The sequence below is a fragment of the Taudactylus pleione genome, unplaced genomic scaffold, assembly GCF_031769625.1.
Source record: "Taudactylus pleione unplaced genomic scaffold, aTauple2 ptg000602l, whole genome shotgun sequence".
NCBI classification, from domain to species: Eukaryota; Metazoa; Chordata; class Amphibia; order Anura; family Myobatrachidae; genus Taudactylus; species Taudactylus pleione.
Window position 1 is genome coordinate 6,651,731 of NW_028285004.1, and position 25,235 is coordinate 6,676,965.

Here is a 25,235-nt window from a genome sequence, read left to right on the forward strand (position 1 = left end):
AGTAGCTGCCCCAGTCTACATATATACTTGCAGTTTACAGTAGCTGCCCCAGTCTACATATATACTTACAGTTTACAGTAGCTGCCCCAGTCTACATATATACTTACAATTTACAGTAGCTGCCCCAGTCTACATATATACTTGCAGTTTACAGTAGCTGCCCCAATCTACATGTGTACCAAATATTTCCAGGGCCGAGCCCACCACTATGTGAACTAATGCTGCCTGGGATGGCATGGTGTAGGGGGTGCTTAAAACACTGAGGGGGGGATTTACCAAAGCCTTGGGGGTAAACTTACTATAGGTCGATTTTAATCAATCAAAAATCAATCTAATACCCCTTTCAGTCAGGAAACCAAATTACCGGGTCAAACATACCGGGTCTACCCGGTAATTTGCTGATCGACACGGGCTCTGAATATATCCTTTTTTTTCAGGCACTTACTAATTTCTATAAGTAATGCGCTTGAATGATATCTAATTTGCTTTATGTATGTATAATCTACACATTGCGTATTGTGTAAATAATTGCTCACATAAGCACAAATATCAAAGTTGGGAAAAAACAAGTATTATAAAACATCAATGACTGTTACATGCAATGAACTGTGTTCCAGTACATGGTGGCTTCTCTGAGTGGCTGCCATGGCAATCCTGCACTGTGACTTGTGGCCAGGGAGTTCAGAAACGACTGCGACCATGTGACAACCCTGCCCCAGCAAATGGTGGACTGGACTGCCAAGGGGAAGAGACAGAGACCAGAATCTGCCAAAATAAATATTGTCCAGGTATTTTGGTTTTAACAGATTACACTATACAATAAAGAAATACTTATCATTTGTTTCCTTCCTAAAAATAGTCATACTTTGCTAATTTGAAAAGGAATACGGTATGGCTTCTGATTGTAATTATAAGCTCTAGTTTTTGAGTTACACTACTTGTGCCATATGTACCTCAGTGATATAGTCATAGTGAAAAACAATTTTAAAATAATCTCATCTTTTCTTGATACAAAATAAATAACAGTTGTTTCAATATAAGCAATTCCAAATACGAACACAGGGCCTGATTCAGCGATTTACGCAATGCTGATATTTACGCAGATCAAGCGATTATTAGCCATTGCGCATGCGTGAAATCCGTACTGCACAGTGATTGGTTAGTGATTACGCTCACACAGGGAATTTATTCACAAAGTGAGTGACAGGTAGTCGGTGTTTGTAGGAGGTAATGGGGTGGGTAGGAAAACGCAGGCTGCCCGATCCGCATCAGTGTTCCCGGTGTTCCAGTGTGCTATTGCATGTCGTCGGATGGAGAAGGCATCAGTGGGCGTCCGTATGCTTCCTTAACTTTAACATCACTCAGAAGTGGAAATTTTCCTCTCAGGTACTTGAAAGCTTTTCCATCTTTGTTCTTCCCCTTTACAAAGTTCTTCATAAGTCCGAGTTTGATGTGCAAAGGGGGCAGAAGAACTTTGCTTCGTTCAGTCAGAGGACTGTGATGGACATTATTTTCTCTGAGGCACAGATTTTGACTCAGCATTCAGGTTTGCCAACAAATATATATATTCTAGACGCCAAAATTCCCTAGTATTTAACAAAATACATCATCATAAATGAGAGCTAACACAGAGGTTTAAATGTTATATTTGTTCTTCCGTCGCATGCTGAAATCATTAAGAAGTAACTATTTTCACGTTGGAAATATTTGCACTGTTGCACAGTGTTATACAATTATCTTACATCTTTTGTTAAAAGCCACAAAGTATGCTGCAGTCAGACCTATGCAGGTAATTTACAGTAAAACTCACCTTGTCATCATTTTACTATAGATTGGCTTATAGAAGTAACATAGATGAACACTTTATCAGTAGAGTGCCAGACCTTCCATTTAGTAGACTGGACACCTGCCTAGGGCACTGAGGGGCAAGACCTATAGAGGCCCCCTTCCAGGGTCTGCTCACTTTTCTGAACCCTGTGTGCAATTGAAAAGCAGCACATTTCCATCTCTTCCCACTGGTAAAGGGAGGAGGAAAGGCCAAGGGTGCAGTTAAAGCACCAGTTAAAAATGATTGCCAATATTTGATTGTGGTCACGTTATATAATATCCATTAGAAGTATGGAGACTACAGCTGGCAGAGTTAAGGTGCATACACAGATGGCATAGTAAAGGTGCGGGCAGGACAGACGGTATAATGGTTAGCATTACTGCCTCATAGCTCTGAGGTTGTGGGTTCAATTTCCACCATGGCCTTAACTGCGTGGAGTTTGTATATTCTCCCGGTGCTTGCGTGGGTTTCGTTGTTGGTCGCATCAGATGATCCGGGGGCTGGCACTGTGTGTCAGGATGCGGCGTGGGAATGATATGTTGGGCGGTCATACACCAGATCGTGCAGTGTGTACGGACAGCACGATATATTGTGTTGTCATAATTGCCATTGCCTTGCCAAGGCCCAAAATAGGGTTGAAACACTTAGGCAGCAGGTGGATCCGGTCAGCAGTAACAGAGAAAGCCCTCACATTTACTAAGATCAATGAGAGCAGTGTCTGTAGGAACTGTGAGAAGTCAGAGAAGTGTTGAATAGCCAGCGGCGCTTGCATATGCAGGGAGCCACCTAACCATAAGGGAAAGTTAGTGAATTGGCAATGCAGAGGTCCCGGGCATAACATCTACCTGCATAGCTGAAAGTACTGCAATAGCTGGCTTCCCTGCATCCAGTGAGCTCCTCTGTTATATATCATCTGGCTTGTGATCATTTGTATATGTGAAGGACGTACAGGTACAGGTTTTTTTTTAGAAATAACATCAAAGCTAACCTGCTAGAACTAATTGGGGAGGAAACTTTCAGCATTTAACAATAATAATAGTGATTTATTTATATAGCGCTTTTACCCAATAGGACTCAAGGGATTTTACATAAATCTTGAAAATACAGATGTATCCTTACTCGGCTTTGCTCTCAGTGTGACACATATTCACTAGAGTGGTTCAAGATCTCGCGCTAAGGGTTTGAGAGTGTACAGTATTTTCGCACTACCATTTCCAATGTATCACACTTATCATAGCATTTTCAATTGCGCTAAATACACAAATATTTGTGTAACCTAGCATAATTTTAACATAACAAGTTGCATAATATTAGGGGGGAAGTAGCAACAGTTTAGTTAAAAAGTAGCAGAGAGTGTGAAGACTAATCAACATTGCTGCCTATACAGAAGACTGACTGTGGTTAAATGTGGATGCCATGTGACTTTTCTTCTGCGCAAGCGCAGATCTTCGAGAAAGTGGAACCTCCAATCAAATACAACATATCCGGACAATACAAACAGAACATCTGCAATGTCAGCTGGCTGAAGGGTTCTGACTGCTTTGTAAAGGGGTTTACAGAATACAAACCTTATTATAACAGTTATTCATCAATAACAGACTTCTGAAAACAGTGACACTGGCTCTATTTAATTTCTCAGTATTTTACTGTCAAAGAGAGTTTGTTCAACCATCTGTGAAACTAATATTCTGCATAGAGAATTCAGTAATTCAATAAACAAATTTATATTTATAAGATAAATATGTAAAGTAAAATTCTGTAGTATGATCTAATTGCTTGCATAGCTTAGTTACGCTTAGTTATTTGCACTAACTATAAAGTACTGAATCACAAAAATCATTATTTTTTCATTTTCTGTAGTTGATGGGAGTTGGTCAGACTGGGGCCTGTGGGAGCAGTGTTCTAAAACATGTGGAAGTGGTAAACGGATGAGAATACGAACGTGTAATGATCCACCAGCCCAAGAAGGTGGAAAATCATGTGTGGGAAAAGCTGTTGATGTTGCTGTTTGCAATACAAAACCTTGTCCAGGTACAGATATATAGACGCCATCTAAATATGTCACCTGTTTGCCTATTTAACCATTGTTTGTCATCTTCTTTGGGAACTTATGAAACCCGACTTCCTATTGTTGTTATTTATAATAAAAGGCAGGCTGGCCGCATACATGACAATTTTTTTCACAGAGATAATTGAGGACTGGTCATGAGTTTGAGAGTTTACTCTTATTCATAGCTAAAAAGACACATGCTCCATCCCACCAACCACATGACACATAGTCAAACAATTATGCTAAGACATTTCTTCTATGTCATTTGATATTAAACAATTCAAGTGTCTCAAGTTAGCGATCTTTGTAGGTAGTAGGGAAAAAGGGAAAGAATAAATACTAAAATATCTACAGATGTGTCCTCATACACCTAGCAGCAATACGCTATATGGTGCAAGACTCCTGGCATGACTGGGATGCTCCAAGAGGAGTATTTTCTTTAAAAGTTGGATATTATACGCATCGCAGATGCAGTAAAAACCTACTCATAGTGTACTAGAGACACCAGGCTGTGGCATAAACTGCACAGGAATTGATTTTACACACATACAAAGTTGCCGATTAAGCACAATGGGCGTGAGAAAAAGCGGCGGCCGCTAGTATTAGTGCCCTTTTTACACAGATTCAGAACCAGTTGCACACAGATATACAAATGTTGCACATAATATAGATCAGTGTAATCTAGCAATGTAGTTTTGTCACTCACAATTGTTTTATATGAGATTAAGACGCACATTGTGAGCAAGAAAGACACTGGAATGATATTTGGCACGACTGAAGACACTGTGTATACGGACACATCTGTACATTCAACCTTTAGATTCTACATGTATGCATTTATGCTCTTGTAGTACTGTATACAGCTACCTGAATGCTATATGAGGGTAAAGTGTTCTTTACCAGAGCTATAGCTTCTGTTTATGAACTTGTTGGTTATTAAACTTCAGTCATGATTACATGTCCATAGTAGTGGTGCTGGCAAGGTCCTTGTTGCATTGGTACGGTGACAGTGGTCAGAAATTAAGTTGTCATATCAACCAGCAAAGAGGCGTTGCAGCAGCAAAATAGCATCTAAGATTTGAGAACTGTTTTAAGTGTGAAGGAGCATGTTGTTGGCACCATTTAAACTGTTGACACTCATAATAACTGAGTGACAGGTTTGGTCCAGCGGCTTCTGCAAAAAATAAATTCTGTAAACCAGTGGAACACAACAATGCTTCACACAACCCATCCTGTCACATATAATGATTATACCAGTGACAGACACTTGCCACACTGCAGCTGTCACTCCCCTGCTATATAGGAATGGTACTTGGCTAGGAAGGGCTATTGCACCAAACAAAAAAGAAGTTTAAACCTGAAATTATAGGTTTAGATTCAAAGTTCATATAGGAGTCATTCACACACTGATAACCTGACACCTATCGCAGGTGGAAGGATTGAAGTTTGGGACTGGTTACCCAATCACTGGAAAGGATATTTAAATGTTCCAGTGTTAAGCTGTGTACACACCTTTGCAATCACTCTTTTGATGGTTGGATCAACTTCACTCCCGATTGGAAGTCCACGGTGCCGATACGTTCGTACACACCTATACAATCATATTGCCGACCCTCGATCCCCGACTGCCAAAATATCGTAAGAAAATGATTGTACCACCCACAGAGGCCGTGCCGCTGTTGGTGTATACGCTCATAATGATTCTAACCTGTGATTGTCTTAACTGTCAATCTATAATATGGCCAACAGACCTACTATTACCTATAGATTTATCATTACACTGTATACTTATGGGATTCCTTCTTATAGTAATGTGTTAACATGACATGAGACAAATAATAGAGTTTCTTTGAGTGATCAGTTGCCTCCGGGGGATGCTACTAAGTACATATTAGTACAGAAAGAAAGCCGATACTGTTCACGTTCGGCATTCAGGGAATAACATAGCAATGGGAGTGGAATGTACTAAACACACAATCAATCTACAGTGTGACAGACATACCCCTTATGATGTTTAGCTTACAATAGGTATATTAAGTGGTTGATCTCACTGTCCCTTCCCTTATGATCCGGTATTAGTGACGGATGCTGTCAATCATGCACAGACAGAAAATCTGTACTATTCATTTCCGGAATCCAAAAAATAACATAGTAACATGAGGTTACTGATGATTGTCTTAACTCGCAATCAATCCACAGGGTGATAATATTTAGATTTTAGCAGTCTTATTAGACTGTTGATTGGTGGTGGATGCTGTTAATCAAAGATGCCTGCCAATGGATGATAAGCCGGCACTATGCTAATTCCAGCTATTACATAGCACCATGAACTTCCTTGACAAAGCCTCTGGCAAAAAACACGGAATCACTGACAGGAAGCCTCTATGAAAATGATTGTACCACTCACAGAGGTGGTGCTGCTGGTGGTTTAGAAACCACAAGAATGGTCGAAGGTGTATACATATTACACTTTTGGTCCGATCTCGAATAAATATTAAACCGCACATAAGATGCGATCCTTTAATTTGACCAATTTTCATCCAACAAAACATGATCAAAGGTGCGTACATTCTCTTGCGGTATCGAAAGAATGGGTTGAAATCAAGAGAACGGCCTGACGATTGTATAGGTGTGTAATTTGCTTTACTGCTGTACACTAACTATCAGAAAGGGCACAAATTACATTTATTCTGCTACATTCAAGTAAGGAGGTGATATGTTCTATCAAATATTTGAAATACTGCAAAATTACCACTAAATGACTAATAAAAAGTTATAAAACTCCTTATTTAATAATACAATGTTGCAGATATAAAATTGTGCAGTATTGCTATTTTGTAGTAGGCTTTGCCTCAGAACATACCAGGCACCAATAATTCCCCTAACGCCACTTGAAACAAAGTTTTCCAATATAGTTAACAAAACATCAACAGATAAAACTTTTAATGGTTTTGCATCCCTTCCTCCTTCACATTGTGAACTAAGGCCCTCATTCAGAGCCGTACGCTCTGAGCAGAGCGCACGCTCTGAATGAGGGCCGGCCTCCATTTTCATGGAGCGTCCTCCTGGACGCTCGTATAGCTGTGGGTCACCACCCACAGGCTATACGAGCGTGCATTGTGATGGTCGCGATGGTCGAGACCATCGCGACCATCGAATTTGCGAGCCGGAGCCTGCGGTTGAGGTTTTCAACTGCAAGCTCCGGAGTGATTTTGGCTCTATCAGAGCCAAAATCACTCCCACTGACATCACTAGTGATGTCAGTGGGCCGGCTTCTGATGGGAGGCGTTCCCGTGGGAACGCCCCCGTCAGGGAGGCACGCCCCCGGCACGCCCACCAAAGGGGGCGTGCTGTCAATCAACATTGACAGCACGCCCCCTTTGATCGGACACAACGAGCGAAGGACTTTCCTTCGCTCGTCGCGTCTGGCGCATGCGCACGACGGAGCTCCCTCCGTCGTGCGCATGCTCAGTCCATAACATCGACCCACTTGCGAGCGGACAGCCGCTCGCGAGTGGGTCTGAATCAGGCCCTAAATTACAATGACAATTTTGTGGCAGGTAGTTCAATATAATTACACCTATTCTGTTCACTAATGAAAAATGGGTTAAAAAAGTCATGACAAATATATTAATGTTTTTATTAATGTATTGCAGTTCATGGTATATGGAGTCCTTGGCAAGCCTGGGGTCCATGCAGCAAGACATGTGGGAAAGGAACTGAGACCCGTATTAGGCTCTGTAACAATCCTCCGCCATCATTTGATGGAGCAAGTTGTGAAGGACAAGACACACAAACACAAATATGTAATGACAAGCACTGTCCAGGTAGAGCCACTAATACTGTATGTGTTGCTCATTGCCTCCATGTGTTGTAACAAAGCATGTTGTATAATTTCACAATAAACATTATAGCATTGTGTGTTATTATTTCATTTGAAAAACATTCTCTTGGATTGCACATTAGTGATGGGTAGCTCACGAATGATCAGTTCAAGATGAACTGATCTTCAAAATGAACTAGTTCACTCAGCTCACAGCTCTGGCAAAGAACAGTTAATCAGGATCTAAAACAAGTGGGAGGAGTTAGACACAGAGACAGAGAGAGCACAGCAGCTCCATTAGGCATGAGTCAGTACTGCTAAACGACCACAGGTGGCACTGCTGTGATCAGACATATGCATTGAATAGATCTGATGTCAGGATTGTCAGGATTCATTCTCCTAGTATATTAATTCACAAGATACACTCCTAATCAGCTTAAGACACAGTGCTGAGTGCTGCATGCTACTGTATATACTGTACTTCTGTTTACTCTACAAGACATAGGGGGAGTTGTAGCAAACCTTCGAGAGAGATAAAATGGAACCTATCAGCTTCTGTTATTTTATAGACTACGCTTTGCATAACTTCTTTACTTTATCTCTCTCTCTAAGGTTTGATACATCGTCCTCCTATCTTTACTGTACTGAGCTCAATTTTATAGGTGTGATGTATAAAACATTCTAAAGAGGACAGGTAAAGAACTTGCCCATATTGAGACCATCCCCTATTTTTATGTGGAGGCTGTAATCCCACCTGCCCTATTGTCATCTACAGTAGCTCTGGTGTGCATTAAGTGACATTGGGCCTGATTCAGAGCCGTTCGCTATTTGTGGTCGTTCGTTCAAAAACAAGGGGTGGCTATTCAAATGATCCGTTCGCAAATTGCAGTCTGTTCCCACCTCTAAGTCTGAACGAGCGAGCAAAACATACGCTCGTTTTTTTGATAAAAACGCCCCCTGGCCGCACGCACCATACGTCATGTCCGCTATTTATTAGATTAATCGAGTACATCGTACAGCGTATGAACTGCTCGCTATTCTTGTGGTTGGTGTTTTCAACCGCTATTTTGCGAGCAGTTCTGAGTTAAAAAACACCAAGTGACGTGGTCAATGACGCTGCTGGATTAAATATGCACACCCTTAAAACGCCCGTTTTGACCTTTAAGCACGCCTGCATTCGGATCTCCACTCCCCGTTTTCAAGCACCTTCCCCTGTTACCACCCACATACGCCTCATTCTGTCACTCAAAATAGCAAGCCCTCGCTATATTGCGTACCAACGATTTTCGGCCGCACTGACTGGTTCGCGCATGCGTACTAAAAACCGTACGCATGCGCAGATGTGCGAACATCGCTCGGAACGAGCGTACTGCCGCTAGCGAGTGGCTCTGAATGAGGGCCATTAATGGGTGCAATTAAAAAATGAGGCAAAGTTTTTTTCCTTGTAATTACTGTATTTTAAAAGAAAAAAAAGTGACATGTTACAATAATCTGAATTTGGGTCTCTCTCACTTGTGTATTATGGAAATAAAAAATATAACAACAATTAAATTAACATTGCAGAGCTAAACATGTCACTACTACTAGTAGTTTGTTATATATTGCTTTTTTTAAATATTAAAAGATCAGACATATTAAACAAAGCTGATCATTTGAACAAGACTATAACTCACCTAATGAGCTAGTAGTTGAAATCCCTACTCTTTGTGTAATAGACTAGTTCTAGGTTTCCAATCACTTCTCTGAGCACTGTTTCAGAGTCAGTGATGTAAAGACCTAAATGAACTACATGAACTGTTCCTTTGAACTATTCTTTTCAGTGAACTAGATCATAATGAACTGTTCACCAAAATGAACTACATTTCCCATCACTATTGCACATGCAGAGCTAACTAAATGCAAATAAATATTAAATCATGGGCAGATTTATATCATTGTGCAGGAAGCAAAAATAGAGCTGCTTCCAGTGAGACAAATAATAATTATATTTGTAAATTGCTAAATATTTATATTTATTCACATAATTATTCAATAACTTCAAAATCATAATACAGTAAATGCTTTAAGTGAAGTTAATTATTTGTCATATTTTTGTTTTATCTTTGTCTTATGTTTTACTTCAATATCAAAGTGTCTCTACTCAAAATGGTTCTTCTGCTCAAAAGCAACATTCATTTTCTTACGTGTACTATGGGGTTGGGTACAGGATCCCAGCGGTCAGGATGCCGATGGTCAGAAGACCGACAGTGGCATCCTGGCAGTCAGAATCCCGACAGAATTTTGTGAGTATACTAACCCTCCCCCTAACCTTACCCCACTATTCCTGCAGACTAAGTCTAACCCTAACCCTCACCACATCCGAACCCTAAGCCTCCCCTCCCGCGACCTAACCCTAACCCTCCCCATAGTACCTAACCCGTGACCCTAAACCTAACCCTAATACTCAGTATTGGGATGTCAGCAGTCTGGATTCTGGAGCCGCGATTCAGACTGCTGTTGGGATTCTGACCGCTGCTTGACGGGATGCCGACTACATCCTGTGCAATGTTCGCTTTCATAAAACCCTGCAATTTTCCCATGTGATCTGGTGAATTTGCACTCGTGTTGAATAAGGAAATACTTTCCATGCCCTGGCTCAATACCTCTTGCACAGGATTGAATGGGGTTGTAATTGATGATCACTCACAATTCATGTATTTCCTCCTCATTTATCCAGTGGATGGTCAATGGTCAGCTTGGGGCAGCTGGACATCTTGCAGTTTATCATGTGGTGGAGGACTTCGTCAAAGGTTTCGGGAATGTTCACATCCAGCACCACAGTATGGAGGTCACAAATGTGAAGGGAAAGAGTATGAAAATGAGTTGTGTAATGGAGACTTGTGTCCAAGTAAGTTTTCCATTCCTCGCAGTGATACTTCATTAATATTCAAGTTACCAACTTTTGCCTTTTATCTGTTGTCACAATTATTTGTCCCATATGCTGCTACTCTGAATTTGAAAACATTTTAAAGGCGCTATAACTACAAATGGGAATTTTCATGGCAAAGGTTGTGCAGATTTATGGTAGAGAAAAACAAAACTTTGATAATTGGCCTTTTCTTTTGCATTTTTTATATTGTCATATTGTGGTTTATTAGAGACATGTTGGTAGTTGTGTGATAAATAATAGTGAATTTATTTATTTGTAAAAAGATTTTATTGTCTTCTAAACTTCAGTATGGCTTGAGATTCACAGTGAGTACTTTATTTATGATGTGCACACAATGGCAGAACAATCGTTGGTGCAGGAAGTGCAGCTGCTATGGGGCTTAAAGTTTAGGGTGGCCTCACAATGCCTGGTTCCTCTTTTCGTCTGAGGCCATAGCTCCCCACCTGCTGCCCTGGATCACTGCCTATAGACTGCCTTCAAAAGAGCGGAGAACCCCATATGGAACAAATAAGAGAGCCTCATCTGACTGACACAAGCTTTTGGGCCAAGAGTAGAGCCTGGGAGAATACAGCAGCATTGTAGTGCCCCTACCCAAATGTTGCTTTGGGTGAACAATATACTCTTCCATCCCTGAGTTCACAAGATGTCATGGTTTGGAAATGTTGCACCTATATGGCCTGCTCACACTCATGAAGTCTATATGTTTCTATCTGCTCTTCAAAGGCCATTGTGTAAATGAGAAGTTTAGGAAAAATGTGAATGTCACAACATAAATCCAACCAACCTGCTATACTTTTTAGCGTAAAATAAAGATTTTCCCTATCATCTCACACCCTCAGGGGAGTGCACACAAAAAATGGAGTTCCCTTTGGAAAAAAAATTGGTAGTTTGGGACTAGACTGCAAATGCTCGTTGCAGTTCGAGTTTGCCATGAAAATGGCTCGCACATGCAAACTTGCACCAAAACGCACCTAAGTGGATTGACCCCTAAGTGGTTTTTGTTCATTCTGCAGCCACTGGCCAGCACATGCACGAGCAGCGGGGAACCCTGGGAGGGATCATATTGGATCGTTGTGATGTGACTGACAGTGGAAATATCATTGATGATGAATGTAGTGATTTGGCCAGAAGAAAGAAAATAGCTAACATCCCATTCATCACTTAGTGGCAAAGTAAGGCTCAGACCATGGTCACTTTTTGCTTGACATGGTGCTAGTAAAAACAAGCTCAGGTCAAAAGTAAGTGGCCACCACAGTCATGCATCTCCTGCAACTTCCCAAGCACTAGCTTCTCACTCTAAGCGGTAAATTTACTAAGGTGAGAGTTTTTAGAAGTGGAGATATTACCCATGGACAATGATGAGGATGACTGTGTTGTACATGAAAAAGATGATGATAGTCCCCAAGTTAGGCAGCCATCAGTGTTCCCACCTCATGCCCATGATAAGCACAATATTGTTATGCCTGGCCAAAAAAATCACCTCTCAGGTGTGGAACTATTTCTACCCCAACCCAGACAACATTTGACAATCCATCTGTAGCCTTTGTGACATCAAAATAAGTCAAGGTAGGATTGTTAACCATCTAGGCAGCTCCTCACTAATACGTCATTTGCAGCATGATCATGCAAGCAGTTCACTCCAAAAAGTGAACTCATGTGCAATAAGCAGTCCAGTAACAAATACAAGCAGCATAGTTAAAATCCTCATGCAACATCCTCATCATTCGCCTCCTTAGAAACAGTAGTAACAGTATTAAGTAGTCCTAAATCATTGGATGAAATGGAATCTAACTCCTGTAATGCAATACATAATTCCCAAGAAGGTTCCCCTGGGTGATAAAGGGGCAGATTATCATCTATGAAAGGGAAACCAAGTTCTGCTGGGTACACATTTAGACGACAGATCATTAAGCAGACCAATCCGATATCCGAGCGGCCAATTGGTAAGCTATATACAATTACCAGTCAGCTGCTTGATATGCCTGGGCTGACATCACAACTGGATTGGCTGATGTTTTATTTGACATTGAGCAAAATTTGTGTGATTTGGAATGGCCTTGCTTACATTTTCTACCTCCCACATGTACTTTGTTTCCACTATTAAAAGACGTTAAATTACTAGTAGGAGGTAAATTTACTAAGATTCGAGTCTGGTCGAGTTTTTTCTTTTTTTTAAACTCGATTTGCATCGCCGAATCTCGGGCGATTTTCCCGTTTTTAAACTCACAAAGAGGTGAGTTTAGCTGAAAGTGAGTTTTCCGGTGGTGAAGCAGATTGAGATTTTCCCCCCCAAGTAGCAAGTTTACATGAGATTACTCACCCGAGATTGTAGTGTTTTCTCTCTGCAAAACTCTCCCGAGCAAGCAGCCTGCACATATCAGTGAGATATGTGATGGTTGCTTGTGTGGTCAACCTGTTAAAGAAGGGTTAAATCTTTTTAAAAAATTATGCAGGGTGTCCCCCCCCCCCAAAAGCATTACCAGCCCCGGACTGGTCAGCCAGTCCTGGTTCCAAAAATTATGGGGAACAAAACGAGTAAGGTTCCCCCGTAATTTAGGAGCCAGCACCTGTGCTGGTTTTAAATATAGGAGGAAAAAAATTGCTCATTGGCTGGTTACACGTGGGTCATTGTCTGGTTACATGTGGGTCCCAGCCAATGAGCGGCCACTGCATGTAAAGCGGCTGCTGATTGGCTAGTGGCCCTTCGGAACTAACAGATGATCACGGTCTTCTGTCATTTCGCAAGGTGCAAATATTACTGTATGTCACAACATATACTTGCACCTGTTATTATGGATCACGTAACTCGTTTTCTTATTTTGCCAAGTACATGGATGCTACGGAGAGCTGCGCCAGGATGGAGGTGAGTATGGGATCTTTTTTCCAGGTACATCCGTGGAATCTACATGGGAGAAGTGGACAGACCAGCTGGCACAGGTAAGTATGTGTGAGTGGCATAGGTGTATGTAATAAAGTTTTACTGTATAAGGTGTGTGTGTACTCTGGTTTTTTAACTATTTATTTACAGTGGTGGTACGGGTGCCGGCCTCCTGCTGGCACTTTTGCACTTTTGCAGTTTCACAAGTGCAAAAGTGCAGGCATGCTGGCACTTGTAGTCCCACTGTAAAATACAATAGTTTATAACTATTTTACACATCATTACTCCTGTACCCACAGCCCAGGGGTGCGGGGAAGAGCCCGGGAATTCAGATCAAGCCTGGGGTTTTGGGAAAGGGGAACCCCTTCTTGTGGGAGTCCTCATCTCCCCTGAGATCCCTGGCTTGGCTTGACTGACTTGGGGTGCGAATGCTTTGGCCATGGAGACCCGATAATACGGTCTCCTGGCTGTGGCATTACACCCCAGTTGGTTTGGGTCCGGTGCTGGTCTTAAATATAGGGAGACCCCTACGCAATTTCCCCCCCTATATTAAAACCAGCACTGGCCCTGCAGCCAGGTGCTGGTTCATAAATTACGGGGGAACCCTGCTCGTTTTGTTTCCCGTAATTTTTGGAACCAGGACTGGATGACCAGTCCGTGGCTGGCTATGTCTTTTGGGGGCGGGGCACTAAATATTTTTTTTTAATAAAACACTTTACATTAAGTACACTGCAGAAACATACACAAATCACACTTATCTGTGTATGTTTCTGGCAAACTCGCAGCTGAGTCTGATTTTACAATGACATTACAACAGGTAAACAGTATGTTATTATTGCACACATTGAGATAGGGAAAGGGAGGACTGATACCTTGGTATTTGCAAAACTGAAACACAGTACAGTGGCCCTGATTCAGAGCCGGTCGCTCTGACAGAGCGCTCGCTCTGAATCAGGGCCGGTCTTTTTTTTTCTTAGAACGGCCTCCTGGCCGCTCGCATAGCTGTGGGTGGCCACCGACAGCTATAGCGAGCAGCCAGGAAGATGGTCGTGATGGTCAAGACCATCGCGAACATCGGGCTTGCAACGAGACCCTTGTGGTAGGGTCTCGTTGCTGCAAGCCCCAGAGAGCTTTCGGCTCAAACAGAGCTGAAAGCTCTCCCACTGACATCACTTGTGAAGTCAGTGGGGCCGCCCCCAGACGGTAGCCATTCTCATGGGAACGCCTCCGTCTGGGCAGCCACCCCCCCGGCCCGCCCACCAAAGGGGGCGTGCTGTCACTCAACATCGACAGCACGCCCCCTTTGGTGCAAGACCCGGAGCGATGGCTTGCCCGTCGCTATCCAGGTCTCGCGCATGCGCACAATGGAGCTGGCTCCGTCGTGCGCATGCGCTCTGGGCCACCACCGACCCGGTTACGAGCGCTCAGCGCTTGCGACCGGGTCTGAATCAGGCCCTGTGTACCAACGTAATACCCCAAACTTTTGCAGACTCGTAGGTGATAACTGTGATATAACTCTACACACAATACAAGATAAAAAATGTTGGTGTTTTTTAACAGTGTTGGAAACTTACATTTTTTGGGGGAGTGGATAAGTTTACTGACAAATACTAGTGTAGTAGCCCAAACTTTTGAAGAATCCTACTTTAAGTGTTGGAAACGTTAATTCTAATTTTTTAAGATTGTTTTTCAGCAGGATGAATAATTTAGCAGAATCTCAGTATACCTCTTTCTTAAACTGCCTTTCACTCTGTAGGTCATTCTTAGGGCATTATTTACGAATTTCGCTGCTTCCCAATTGGATGCAGGTGAAAATGTAAAAAGGCACCTCCAGTCAGTGTAAAGCCAGGGAAGCAGCGGCTTAAAAAAGCTACTGTTTTGTAATAAAGCCAAGGGTTCAACAGTGGCATAACTAAGGGTGTTCGAGCAGGGTACGTGCGCTGGACGGTGTCGGACTGGCGGCGCGGGGAGAGCCACCGGCGTCCAGGTCTGTGGTTAGTGTGTAGTGTGGTCTGTACTATACAGTAACAAACACACAGGCACCAGGTAGTACACTCGTACAACCTGGCGGTGGTGTGTTTCTTTTAGCAGCCAGTGAGAGTCAGACAGAGTCTCATTAGCTGCTGCACCCAGGGCCGGAGCCGGGCTGGAGCTCACTTATGAGCTCCGCCTTCCGGGTCCCGCACTGGGTGAAGGGAGAGACGTCATGACATCTCTTCCTTAGTGTCAAGCGGGACCGGAGGAGCGGACAGTGGCGGGCGCAGGAGCTGGGATTCAGGTTAGTATAATTTTGTCTGTCTGTGTGTGTCTATGTGTTTTATGTGTAAAAGGCGCTACTACTGAGGGCACTGCATATTGGGCATTGCATAAGGGCCCTTTTTAAGGGGCAATATATATTGGCCACTACTGGGGGCACTGTATAAGGGGCACTATATATTGAGCAATACAGGGGGCACTGCATAACAGGCACTGTTTAAGGGGCACTATACATTGGGCACTACTGGGGGCATTGCATAAGTCCCCTGGCACTACTGGGGACCATGGGTGTATCTATAATGGGTGCAGGGTGTGCGGTGCAGGGGGCCACCACACCACACACCCATATTATTTACGTACCTCTCCGATGTCCCACGTCGGGTCTCTCAGCGTTGCTCAAAAAGCCAGAAAATAGCAATTTTTTCAGCGTTTTCCACATGCGCTTTGATGTAATCGCTGGGAAAATGGCAGCCACGACATTTCCCTGACGATCTGCACATGGCAGTAGACTCTGGGCACACTCTAGTGCCCAGAGTCTACTGATTCTGCGGTGGCCGGTCAGCTGCATTAGTCGGCTGCCGACCGCCGAGGTGAGAGGAGGGGGCCCATGACCGAGGAATGCACATGGGCCCCCTCCTCTCAAAAAGACGCCCCTGCTGGGGACACTGCATAATGTGCAGTACTACAGGAGGCATTGCATAAGGGGCAATACTACTGGGGACACTGCATAAGGGACACTGCTACAGTGGGCGCATGCATTGCACGAGGGGCACTACTAATATGGGTATTGCATAATGAGCACTACAACAGGGGACACTGTATAAGAGGCACTACTACGGGGGGCATTAAGGTGCATATGGAATGTTCCCAGAGTTATGAGAAACGGTGGTGTGTCATGTTGATACGCCCCCATTTTCCAATGGCCATGCCAATTGTGACATGTCGCCATGCCCACATTTTCAGCACGTGCCTTGGGGAGGGGTGTTTCTTTTTTCATCTCCATTTTGGGCTCTAAACACCCTAATTACGCCACTGGGGTTCAGTCTCTAGTATCAACTTGAAGTTTAACCGACAGCTCACACAAGTGTCAAATGGCAGATGAGCATCTTCACAGTGCCCTTATATGTGATCAAAAACCGCAAACACAGAGAATTATGGAAAAGTCTGTTTAACCTGCCTCACCTCCAGATTGGATTATGCTATTGAATATACCATTTTGCTTCATTACAAGGTCCAATTTTGGAATGCAGATCGAGCTATGACTTTGTACTCCTACATTCTGTTCTGTCAGTTTTCCAAACCACTCATCTCTATTAATGCGAAACAAACTCTTGCATGCATATCTTCACTGGTTGTTTAATTATAACACGGGGCTGAAACATGCAATCAATTAATTTTAATTATCACGCGAAAGCAACGTTTTTTGGGGGGTACCCGCAAACACTAAGGATCCCCTGGATGTATGTACATACAGGGGATCGCAGCAAATATCTGCTGCGACACTGTTTGCGACTGCAAAAACAGTCCAATGAGATAGTGACAGACAGTACTGGTGTGCACTGCTGCAGGAATTCAGACACCAGTATCTGTCCCCATACCTTTCCTCCCCGCCAGTAAGTCTGGGAAGCTCCACCCACAGAAGGAACAAGAAGCTCATGAAGATTACAGGTAGGTCGGATATTACAGGGCTCATGAGTATGGCACTCTCTTGTTACTACAGAGACTTAGGGGTAAATTTATTAAGATTCGAGTTTGGTCGAGTTTTTTCTTTTTTAAACTCTCTTTGCATCGCCAAAACTTGGGTGGTTTGCCCGTTTTTCATCTCACAAATTTACTAATAATTGAGTTTAGGTGAAAGTGAGTTTTCAGATGGGTAAGCAGATCGAGATATCTTCCCCAAGTAGCAAATTTAGATGAGATTACTCACCCGAGATTGCAGTGTTTTCTCACCGCAAAACTCTCCCGAGCATGCAGCCTGCACATATCAGTGAGATATGTGAAGACTGCTTGTATGTTTTACCTGTAAAAAAAGGGTTAAATGTTTAAAAACAAAAATTACGTAGGTCCCCCCCCCAAAAAAAAAGCATTACCAGCCCTGGACTGGTTAGCCAGTCCTGGTTCCAAAACTTACGGGGGACAAAACGAGTAGAGTTCCACCGTAATATAGGAACAAGCACCTGGCTGCAGGGCCAGTCCTGGTTTTAAATATAGGGGGAAAAAATGTGTAGGGGTCAGCCTATATTTAAAACCAGCACCGGACCCAAACCGACCAGGAGACCCTATCACCAGGGCTCCGTGGGCAAAGCATTAACACCCAAAGCCGGGGATCTCAGGGGAGGTGGGGACCCCCCAAAAAATGGTCTCCCCTCTCCCGAACCCCAGGCTTGGTCTGAAGCCCAATCAGCGGCCCCTAACTGTAGAGCGGATGCTGATTGGCTCCGGCTCCTGACTCACTGACCAGCCAACGTGGGAATGTCAGGAGCCGGAGCCAATCAGTATCCTCTCTACAGTTAGCGCCTGCTGATTTTGTTTCCTTAATTTTAGGAAACAGGACTGGCTGACAAGTCCGGGGCTGGTTATGCTTTTGGAGGGGGGGACCCTACATCATTTTTTTTTTAAAACTTAACCCTATTTTTAATATTTACAGGCAGAAACATCACACTGATCTGTGTATGTTTCTGGCAAACTCGCAGCTCCGGAGGTGAGTGTTAAAATCTTAAATTTTTTAGAGAGTTTGCTGTCATTTCACCCAAAATTGTCATCTCTATTCTTGGTAAATTTGCGAGCTGTATATTTTAGGTGAAAAGTGCTTCCGAGTTTGCCTGATGGTGATAAGATTCGAGTTTGTGATCTCACCCGAGTGAGGAGAACTCTCTCCCAAACTCACCAGAGTTTGCCTTTAGTAAATTTGCGAGATAAAAAACATGCCTAAACTCATCAGAGATTGTCATCTCGATCAGACTCAATTCTTAGTAAATTTACCCCTTAGTTTGTCTAACTTGTTGTACAGTTTATTTTATACCAATATTCTCAAAGATCAGGTAAACATATTCATAATTGAATGTGTGCACATCAATGCTGCATTGGCTTGTACACATGTTATATGTATATAGATATATGCAACATCATTTTTTTAGTGATGTTTACTATTGACATTTTAAGCAAACACAATCGTTATAAAATGCTGCAGTAAACTGTGTCGGAGATAGCTTTTGACAGTTGAAGGTTAATGTAGCCCTGGGTGTTTTATAGGAACCAGACACACTACCTGGTTGGCAATAGTGTCAGACAAAATTTTATTGATAAAGTTATTATACCAATAACTAATATTTTGGAGCTATCTTTTGTCGGGTTACTAGCTATTGTGCAGGATTATTTCCCTTCCCATCTCTCTCCAACTATTCCTCCATCTCCCCCTGTTCGTTCCCCTATTCCTTCTGTCTCCCCCTATCGTTCCCCTATTCCTTCTGTCTCCCCCTATCGTTCCCCTATTCCTCCTGTCTCCTCCTATACTTCCTCTTATGCCTCCTGTCTAGTCCTTTCTTCCGTCTCCCCTTATTCCTCACGTCTCCCCTTATTCCTCCCATCTTCCTCTATTATTCCCCCTATTCCTCCTGTAACCCCCTATACTTCCTCTTATGCCTCCTGTCTCCCCCTTTCTCTCCCAATTTCTCCTGTCTCCCCTTATTCCTCACGTCTCCCCTTATTCCTCCCATCTTCCTCTATTATTCCCCCTATTCCTCCTGTAACCCCCTAAACTTCCTCTTATGCCTCCTGTCTCCCCCTTTCTCTCCCAATTTCTCCTGTCTCCTCTTATTCCTCCTGTCTCCCCTTATTCCTCATGTCTCCCCTTATTCCTTCCGTCTTCCCTTATTCTTCCCCCTATTCCTCCTGTAACCCCCTATACTTCCTCTTATGCCTCCTGTCTCCCCCTTTTTCTCCCAATTTCTCCTGTCTCCCCTTATTCCTCACGTCTCCCCTTATTCCTTCCGTCTTCCCTTATTCTTCCCCCTATTCCTCCTGTAACCCCCTATACTTCCTCTTATGCCTCCTGTCTCCCCCTTTTTCTCCCAATTTCTCCTGTCTCCCCTTATTCCTCACGTCTCCCCTTCTTCCTTCCATCTTCCCTTATTCTTCCCCCTATTCCTCCTGTAACCCCCTATACTTCCTCTTATACCTCCTGACTCCCCCTTTCTCACGTCTCCCCTTATTACTTCCGTCTTCCCCTATTCTTCCCCCTATTCCTCCTGTAACCCCCTATACTTCCTCTTATGCCTCCTGACTCCCCTTTCTTTACCAACTTCTCCTGTCTCTTCTTATTCCTCACGTCTTCCCCTGTTCTTCCCCCTATTCCTCCTGTAACCCCCTATACTTCCTCTTATGCCACCTGTCTCCCCCTTTTTCTCCCAATTTCTCCTGTCTCCCCTTATTCCTCACGTCTCCCCTTATTCCTTCCGTCTTCCCTTATTCTTCCCCCTATTCCTCCTGTAACCCCCTATACTTCCACTTATGCCTCCTGACTCCCCCTTTCTCACGTCTCCCCTTATTCCTTCCGTCTTCCCCTATTCTTCCCCCTATTCCTCCTGTAACCCCCTATACTTCCTCTTATGCCTCCCGACTCCCCCTTTCTCTCCCAATTTCTCCTGTCTCCCCTTATTCCTCACGTCTCCCCTTATTCCTCCCATCTTCCTCTATTATTCCCCCTATTCCTCCTGTAACCCCCTAAACTTCCTCTTATGCCTCCTGTCTCCCCCTTTCTCTCCCAATTTCTCCTGTCTCCTCTTATTCCTCCTGTCTCCCCTTATTCCTCATGTCTCCCCTTATTCCTTCCGTCTTCCCTTATTCTTCCCCCTATTCCTCCTGTAACCCCCTATACTTCCTCTTATGCCTCCTGTCTCCCCCTTTTTCTCCCAATTTCTCCTGTCTCCCCTTATTCCTCACGTCTCCCCTTATTCCTTCCGTCTTCCCTTATTCTTCCCCCTATTCCTCCTGTAACCCCCTATACTTCCTCTTATGCCTCCTGTCTCCCCCTTTTTCTCCCAATTTCTCCTGTCTCCCCTTATTCCTCACGTCTCCCCTTCTTCCTTCCATCTTCCCTTATTCTTCCCCCTATTCCTCCTGTAACCCCCTATACTTCCTCTTATACCTCCTGACTCCCCCTTTCTCACGTCTCCCCTTATTACTTCCGTCTTCCCCTATTCTTCCCCCTATTCCTCCTGTAACCCCCTATACTTCCTCTTATGCCTCCTGACTCCCCTTTCTTTACCAACTTCTCCTGTCTCTTCTTATTCCTCACGTCTTCCCCTGTTCTTCCCCCTATTCCTCCTGTAACCCCCTATACTTCCTCTTATGCCACCTGTCTCCCCCTTTTTCTCCCAATTTCTCCTGTCTCCCCTTATTCCTCACGTCTCCCCTTATTCCTTCCGTCTTCCCTTATTCTTCCCCCTATTCCTCCTGTAACCCCCTATACTTCCACTTATGCCTCCTGACTCCCCCTTTCTCACGTCTCCCCTTATTCCTTCCGTCTTCCCCTATTCTTCCCCCTATTCCTCCTGTAACCCCCTATACTTCCTCTTATGCCTCCCGACTCCCCCTTTCTTTACCAACTTCTCCTGTCTCTTCTTATTCCTCACGTCTTCCCCTGTTCTTCCCCCTATTCCTCCTGTAACCCCCTATACTTCCTCTTATGCCTCCTGACTCCCCCTTTCTCACGTCTCCCCTTATTCCTTCCGTCTTCCCCTATTCTTCCCCCTATTTCTCCTGTAACCCCCTATACTTCCTCTTATGCTTCATGTATCCCCCTACTTCTCCCCCTATTCCTCCTGTCTTCCCCTGTTCATCACGTCTCCCCTTATTTTTCCAGTCTTACCCTATTCTTCCCCTTAATCCTCCTGTCTCCCCCATTCTTCATGTCTATTCCCCCCTATTTCTCTCCCTATACCTTCCATCAGGCCCTTTGTCTGTCTAGTAGCACTAATAGCTCTGGTGAAACGTTCCCTCATCTCTAATGTGCAAATGTTGAGAATTTTTAGACCTTTATATAATAGATGTTTTTCAAGGGTACAATTGCATGAAAATACTGCATATGTCTATTTAACTTCTATTTGTAATTCTAATATTTTAGGAGATTTTACTCTGAAGGGGACAGTCAGTTGTTTGTTAGAATTTCAGAGATTTGCTATGATAGATTGATGGATCGATATTTCAATGTCTATGGACGCTGACAGTAGGTGGCTCAGTCCTTGCACATTCAGATGCATCAGAGAATGGTCTTTGTAGCAGCATTTTTATAAAAATGCTAAATCTATGATATGATTTCTGCCAGAGAGAAGAAGACACCTAGGAGTGATCATAGAACACTACATACTATAGCTTTGTTTTCAGGACATTCACATGCAAGGTTCACGCTTTTTCTCTGCTCTCTCCTAGGGGGATATGTATCAAAGCTTGGAGAGAGGCAGAATTGAGAGTGAGATTTTACCAACCAATCAGCTCCTGTTATTTTCTCAAACACAGGCTGTAAAATTACAGTTAGAAGCTGATTGGTTAGTACATTATCTCTCCCAATAGTATGTCTGTCCAAGCTTTGATAAATACCCCCTTCCCACTCCAGGCTGAGAAATACTATAATGCCACATACATAGAGCATAAGAAGCTATGTAAACATATTTTACTTTAATACAGAAAGATTCTTTTTTTGACACTCTGTCTACCAGTTTCTTACAAGGTGTAACACAGCACTGGAGTCTTTGAACCATACACTCATCACATCTTTTTTATTACAGTTAATGGAAACTGGGGTGCTTGGAGTTCATGGGGAACCTGCAGCCGTACATGTAATGGGGGGCAGATGAGGAGATATCGGACATGTGACAACCCTGCTCCTTCCAACAGTGGCAGAGGCTGTGCTGGCACTGATACAGATACACACAAATGTAACACAGACAGGTGTCCTGGTAAGTATTATATCCTGTTCATGTTCCTCGAGAGATATACAGTTTGAATGTAATTGTGTTGTCTTAGCAGCTGTTTTAAAAGAGAGACGTTGACTCTGGTATCACACATTTTATCTGACCTAAAAGTATATACAGTATGTATATATGTAAATAGCATCTATTTTGTGTTTATGTTGTAATGATTTATATTGCTGTTCTATACACACATTTTGAAAGAAAACACAAGTGCCATTGAAAGATCTGTAAGCTCTGGAGTATAATTGACTTCCATAGTGCCAGAAAACTTTCTCCAGCATTATTAAAATGAGACAATGGATAGCCTTTCTTAGCACAAAACACCTCCACACAGAGTTTTTTCATATAGCAGAGTGAGGTAGCTACAATATATATATATATATATATATATATATATATATATATATATACAGTATATATAGCAACAGGTGTGAGGGTCAATCAAACCCAGATAAATAGTATTTAAATGCTAATTTCCAGTACATTTATTCGCTGTGCCCTTTTGGGACAGATAAGGATCAAATAAAATGATGTATTTTACAGTGTATCTGACACTATTAAAATATTTGAGCAGATTTGTGTAAGATATGAGTGTGGCGCCAGGCCACCTCAGGCAGCAGGATAGCTAAATACAAACCTGGCCACGCATAAGCAACTGAGGAAGTAATCCACTTGCTTCTTTTTTGTGTAATCAATGTTTATTGGTAGTCACAAAGAAGCTCAAATGGTCAGGGCCAGCAACAGCAATCATGGGGCCAGGTACAACCATTTTTATTAGGGGCCCCCCATCCCCAGTCCCTGGCAGGTACAGGAAAGTCTTCACACAATAATAATGACCCATAACTGCCCCCCTCCTCACATAATAATGACCCATAACTGCTCCCTGCTCACACAATTAAATTTCATAACTGTCCCCCCACCACAACTATAAGTATGTTCCATAACTGCCCCTTTTCCTTCCACAATTATAATTTCCCACAATTACCCCCTCCCGAAACACAAGTATGTCCCATAACTGCCTCCCTCCAACAAATCTAATTATGTCCCATATCTGCCCCCCTCCTCCATCAATCATGTCTGATAATTGCCCCCTCCTCAAAAAAATGTCCCATAATTGCTCCCCCTCCTTATACAACTATAACAGTGATGCCCCATACCTCGTCCCCTCCTTCCCCAACCGCATTAAGGATCCATTTAAATTCAGACCACAGATCTATGGGGGTGGCCATCTCCTCTTGCTGTGCTGTCCCCTAAGGCTCTTCCTCTCCTAGTGCATATGTATTTTTTTGTTCCGATTTGTGGATAGCTGCAGTCATCCACCAATCAGTGCTTAGATACTCCCATAACAGTGATTGGTGGATGGTCAGCGTCATCCACCAATCAGTAATCTAGATCCAAAACAGTGTACAGACACTATGCACACTGTGACAGCAGCGGAGCTTGTGATTGGTGGCCGCTGCCTCTGCCCTGCCGATCTGATCTGATTGTGGACGGGCAGTATATTTAGTGACTACAAGTTACTGCCCTGCTGCTCTCCGCTGGACGAACCCCGGACCACTACCTGTGTTGCTGCTGCAGTGATCAGCAGGGGCTTCGACAATGCCTGCACCTTGCTGATCACTGCTGCAGCAGCACAGGAAGCAGTTACACTCTGAGGCCCCCTAGGACCTCGGGGCCCGGTACAGTTGTACCCCTGCCCCCCCCCCCCCCCCCCCCTGTCGCCGGGCCTGAAAATGGTATGCAAATCAACAAATACAATCATCTTGTGGGTGTTTTATTCAACAAGACAAGGATGGAGACAAATACACAAACAAGGGGAGATTTGTGGGAAGAACACCAAGTACAGTAGGTGGGGGGGGAGTGGGGGGGCCAACGAATATGATCAGAGTGAGAAAGGTGTAATAGGGTGGTAAACGCTAGTCACAAGTAATGTATCACACATATGGAGAAATTTCTAAAGATCTAAAGCAAACCATCCAACTTTTACAGACAAGCCTTATACTCAGAAGTATTCTGACCAGGCGAACCATGTAGCAACAAACTTCTGAAATCTCTCCTGGTTGGAAAGGGATAGGTCCTCCCATTCCATGTACATATCTATTTTTAAACCTCACTGAGATCGGAGGTGGATGAGGGGCCTTCCAGTAAACTGGGATTACAGCTTTTGATTTGCTGCACAAGCAGCTAAGATATAAAAAGACACGTCTGTCAATGGGCATGGGTGCTCATTGTATTGCCAACACTAGTTAGGTAAGCCAGGGAACATTTACAGAAAACACACCTATACCTATACCATCTCATAAGAAATTTAAATTGGTTATCAACAACCCAGTGAATCTGTGATGAGACTTGTGCATATAAAAAGTAATTTTTGCCATTGATGATCAGAGTGTCTGATATCCTTACCTCTCTTTAATAATGATTGAAACAGCCTGAGCTACAGTGACCTCACTAATTTTATATTGATCTGCCAGTGCCTGACCACTATGTATAGTTGGAC

General features: G+C 43.4%; 1 protein-coding gene across 1 annotated transcript in view; it reads left to right on the plus strand.

Annotated features, from left to right (window-relative positions):
* HMCN1 (hemicentin 1) overlaps positions 1–25,235 on the plus strand; it is a 563,772-nt gene that overhangs the window by 416,272 nt on the left and 122,265 nt on the right. The window contains exons 89-93 of the mRNA XM_088453882.1: positions 618–788; positions 3,689–3,859; positions 7,535–7,705; positions 10,418–10,588; positions 22,550–22,720. Coding sequence (XP_088310008.1) covers positions 618–788; positions 3,689–3,859; positions 7,535–7,705; positions 10,418–10,588; positions 22,550–22,720 — 855 coding nt within the window. The remainder of the gene's footprint in view (positions 1–617; positions 789–3,688; positions 3,860–7,534; positions 7,706–10,417; positions 10,589–22,549; positions 22,721–25,235) is intronic.